This window comes from Pteropus vampyrus, unplaced genomic scaffold, assembly GCF_000151845.1.
Source record: "Pteropus vampyrus isolate Shadow unplaced genomic scaffold, Pvam_2.0 Scaffold143, whole genome shotgun sequence".
NCBI classification, from domain to species: Eukaryota; Metazoa; Chordata; class Mammalia; order Chiroptera; family Pteropodidae; genus Pteropus; species Pteropus vampyrus.
In genome coordinates, this window is record NW_011888924.1 from 422,188 (window position 1) to 426,978 (window position 4,791).

General features: G+C 51.7%; 1 protein-coding gene across 1 annotated transcript in view; it reads left to right on the plus strand.

The window, feature by feature from the left end:
- The window catches only part of RGS9 (regulator of G protein signaling 9), a 79,464-nt gene that overhangs the window by 28,404 nt on the left and 46,269 nt on the right, over positions 1–4,791 (plus strand). Inside the window, exon 9 of the mRNA XM_011368571.2 lies at positions 3,001–3,063. Within this exon, the coding sequence (XP_011366873.1) occupies positions 3,001–3,063 (63 nt within the window). The remainder of the gene's footprint in view (positions 1–3,000; positions 3,064–4,791) is intronic.

Sequence of the window (4,791 nt, forward strand, 5' to 3'; positions counted from 1 at the left end):
GAGTTCCCCAAACCAGCAGATGCAGAAACACATCCATCCCCCTGGGAGCTTTGAAGGCTTGATAGGAACAGCTGAGACTCACAGAGATGCCCAGAGGAGGCAGGAGCCTGGGCAGCCAGGGGAGCGTGCTTGGCCCTTCAGGAGCGCTGAGGAAAGCCGGGAGGGGCTGGCCCCGGACAGACTGGCAGAACAACAGATCCCAGAGGGTGGCTACAGCTCCGAGAGCTCTGGTCTGGGCAGCGGAAGGCAGTCCTGTGCTGATTAGGGTTATTCAGGTGCACTGTTTGGGGCCCCTGAGTTTATATTAAAGCATGGGTCAAGTTCAAAGGAGAGTTGGGGAACCAATTCAAGACTCGGGGGCATGGCTGCACTGAGGCTGTCGGGGCAGGGAGTGCCCATGGAAGAGCAGCCTGCCAGTGGTTGTGGGGGCACCATGGGCATGGGCCGAGTGTGTGTCAGCGTGTGCATGCGTGTATGTGAGAGTGTAGATGTGTGAATTTGTAAGTGTGAGTGCATGAGCATGTGTCACTGTGTGAGAGTGAGTGCATGCCTGTGTGAGCATGAAAGTGTGAGGAGTGTGAGTTGTGGGTGTGTATGTGTGAGGCTATGTATATGTGAGTATGTGAGTCTGAATATGTGTGTGAGACAGTGCGAGTGTATAAATGTGTGTGAGAGTGAACGTATGTATGAGTGTGAGATGTGAAAGTTTGTGTGTGTGTGTGTGTGTGTGTGTGTGTGTGTGTGTGTGTGTGAAGTCTGTCTTCAGCTAAGCTGGGGGGCTTTCTTTGGAGGGAGTAATTCCTGGGACCCAGTGTAGGGAAAGGCACTGATTCCGATGACTACACTCCCCGCCCTCCTGCCCCCATGCTGGGTTAGAGCCCGCTGAGGGCTGGCTTGGACTTCTGTATTGTCCCTTCATAGCACTTGTCACAACTGTAATTTATTCTTTGTGTGATTAATGGGCGAGTGGCTGTCTCCCCCGCGAGAGCTGCTGGAGACCTGTTGGGGATATCTCGAGGCAGGGGTCTCTGGCACATTCACCATGCTCTCCCGAGGGTTGAGCACAATGTCGGCCATAGCAAGTGCCTGGTAAATACTCACTGATGAAGGTCCACATATGACAAGTAGGGTGGGGATGTCTACTCCCTTTCCTTGTCCTCCTTCCCACCCACTTTCTATTTCTTTTCTTCCCTTGCCCACGCCGTATGCCCAATGGTAAGTCCCTAGGGTAGCCTGTTGAGCTAAGTTGCCAAATTTAGCAAATGAAATACAGGATGCCCAGTTAAATTTGAATTTCAGATAAACAGCACATGATTTATGTCCCAACATTTTGATATGTATTGTGTATTTATACTAAAAAACATATGGATTGTATTTTTTTTGTAAAATTATATATCAAAATATTTCTTGTTGATCTGAAATTCAAACTGAATTGGGCATCCTGTATTTTATTTGGCAGCCATACCTCTGAGCTGAAAACGTAGCTGGTCCTTTTGATGAGGCTGAATCTGGTGGGGAGAAACCCCACTTGCTTCCTGCCTCTGTTTCAGTGTCGTCAGCCAGGTTAATCGCATGACAACTCGATGGCTGCCTGGTACCGAACCAGCACAGAGAGACGTGCAAGGCCCAAGTGGATGGCCTCGAGGAACTGAGGGAGACCAGGCAAAATTGGCTGGGGAGTGGAGGCCTGATGAAGAAGGCAGCTGACAAAGATTAAGACCCAGCTTCAGGCCAGGCCTTTATTTACCTGCAGATCTGAGAATGAATGCAATCATGTGCCCAGTAATAACTACTGTAGAGAGCTCCACACTCTGTCTTGTTAAATTCTCATGACCTGACAGGTAGGAGGGATCATCTCCATCTCTCAGAAGAGGTAGTGTGTGCAGAGATGAGAAGCAGTTTCCAAGACCTTCCTCATAGCTGGGAGGGGGCAGAACTGGAACCCAGAGGTGCCTGGCTAACCCTTGGACTCTCCAAATCATTGCACTGTAGGGTGGGGAAGGAGCACTGCAGAAGGAGTCAGGAGTCCCATGTGCTAATTCCAGTGAACTCTTATTGAATTTGAGTGTTTTTTATCATCCATCCGTCTCTTCATCCATTCATTCATCCACGCATCCGCCCACCTACTCACCTTTCTATTAATCTGTTTATCCACCCATCCACCCTCCCATCCACCCATCCATCCACCCACCCATCCACCCACCCATCCATCCATCCACCCATCCGCCCATCCATTCATCCACCCATCCATACACCCACCCTCCATTCCATCCACCCACCCACCCACCCATCTACCCACCTACCTATCCACTCCATCCACCCATCCATCCATCCACCCACCCATCCGCCCATCCATCCATCCATCCACCCACCATCCACCCATCCACCCATCCACTCATCCATCCATCCATCTATCCATCCACCCACCATCCACCCATCCATTCCATCCATTCCATCCATCCACTCACCCACCCATCCATCCACCTACCTATCCACTCCATCCACCCATCCACCCATCCGCCCATCCATCCATCCACCCATCCACCCACCCATCCATCCATCCATCCACCCACAAGCCACCCACCCACGCATCCATCCACCCACCATCCACCCACCTACCCATCCATCTACCCACCATCCACCCATCCATCCACCCATCCATCCACTCACCCATCCATCCATCTACCTGCCCACCCATCCATCCATCCATCCATTCATCCACCCACCCACCCATTCACCCACCTGCCCATTCATCCACCAATGCATGCATGCATTCGTCCCACCATGTCAGGTTCTGGGGATGCTGTGGTGGTGGAACAGCCCCGTGAAGCTCACTGGCTCATCTAGAGGGTCTTACGCACCCTCCTAGCTCCCCGTGTGCTAGGCCATAAGCCCTTCTCAGCTCAGTATCACAAGTGGCAGCTTGACCATAACCTAGAGTTAATTGGAAACTAGAGGCTCTCCTAGCTGTGGTCCTTACGTTATTTTCATTCCATTCAGCCAGGAATGAACAACGTGCTGGACTATGGCCTGGACCGAGTGACCGATCCAAATGAAGTTCAGGTAAACCAGGTAGGTATCTGCTGCCAACTTTGGGCAGGGCCTAGGCCATGTTTTTAGGCTGGGAAGCTGTCCACATGTCTGTTATCTATTTGTGTCTGTTGGGGTCATGTCACCGTCCCTTCGAGGCTGCCAGAGAGAGGAGGACTGTGGGCTCTGCAGTATCAGTGTCGGGGATGGGGAAGCCATGGCAGGGGTCCTAGGTGAGGAGAGAGGAGATATCTGGAATGCAGGCCGGAGCCAATGGGATCTAGATTGTTGGTTTTCAGACTTTTCTGAGTCACTTTCCCCTTTGAAAATCCGAGGAAATTTACGAAAGCATTCTGCCCAAAGATGCACAGACAGATATGTTGCATGCCATTTCAGCCAATTCCCTGGCTCCCTGAAGACTGTGGCCCCAGACTTAACTCCCTGAATCCACTTTGGGTTTAAACACTAATCCACATGACAGGACCTGGAATGTCACACTTTGTTTTGCATCTCAGTGGGATGGATTCTTTGGAAAAATTCTCCTATGGTTTTTATGTTAAAAGGACCCTTTCTCCCAAATAAGTCACCATTTATGCCGGATGGCCAATTTCCTATGATGGTTTCTTATTTAAAGAAATGCAGTAGATAAACTATTGAAATAGTGAGCATCCAGGTGAGGGTTTCTCAACCATGGCACTGTTGTTTTGGGCCAGATAATTCTTTGGGGGGCACTCCTGCACACCGTAGCTTCCCCGGCCTCTACCAACCAGATGCCAGTCACATCGTGCCTTTCCTGCCCGCTTCCCAGTCCTGACAATCACAGATGTCTCCAGACATTGTCCCATGTACCTTGGGGGACAAAATTGCCCAGGTTGAGAACCACTGATCCCAGTAAACCAGCCTAAGCCCCATTTACATTAGTCTTAAGGCGGTTTCATTGCTTTCTGTCTATAGTCTCCGGACAGCAGGGGGTCAGTGACCTCTTTAGCCTAGCATGTCACTTCCGAGCCTCGGCGGTGCCTTAAGGCCTGAGTGGGAGCCAGGAGGGACGTGCTGGGAAGGAAGGAAGAAGGACATGGATGGGGAAGGAGAAAAGAGCAGGAAAGAGATAGCGAGGCCGTTCTGTGCCACGCGCACTTCTGCCCTCCAGGACCCGGAACTCACGATGACCGTGGGGACCGCCCAGAGGATGTCACCTGGGGGGCATTGCTAAATCCCTTGTCCACGACTCAAAGTGACCCTTCCTTTGTTACACGTGTGCCACTGCCAGCCTTCAGAGGCCTTTTCCATGTTCCCCTCATCAGATGACAGATAACTGCTGAGGCCTTGTTGTTTGGGTCGCCATGGAAACAGAATCATCAAGGCAAATACTGAACCTGGCTGGCAGATTTGCCTTTTTTGTGGGTAACTGGCAGCTATGGAAACCTCTCCAGTGTGGAGCAGTTTGGGGAGAGGTACAAAGCACGTCACAGTCAGCCTAGGAGGAGAGCGAGTCTTCTGGCTTTTCAGGCCCATCCCTTGCCAGATGCTGGCGATTCCGTCAGCTCAGAGTCGGAGCGTGTGAGACAGGGCTGTGTCCGCCGTGCTGATGCGGGACGCAGGGGTCCTTTCAGTTTCGTTTACCATCACCTTCTCTGTCTCTCTTTCTTCCGCCAGCTCTCTTTCTCCTGTCTGCGCTCTGACTGCTGTGGAGTATTAAGAAGAATTAAGAACCGTAATTCTCATGCACGCGGGGCCCTCCCGCCTGTCCCCTCCCTCAGC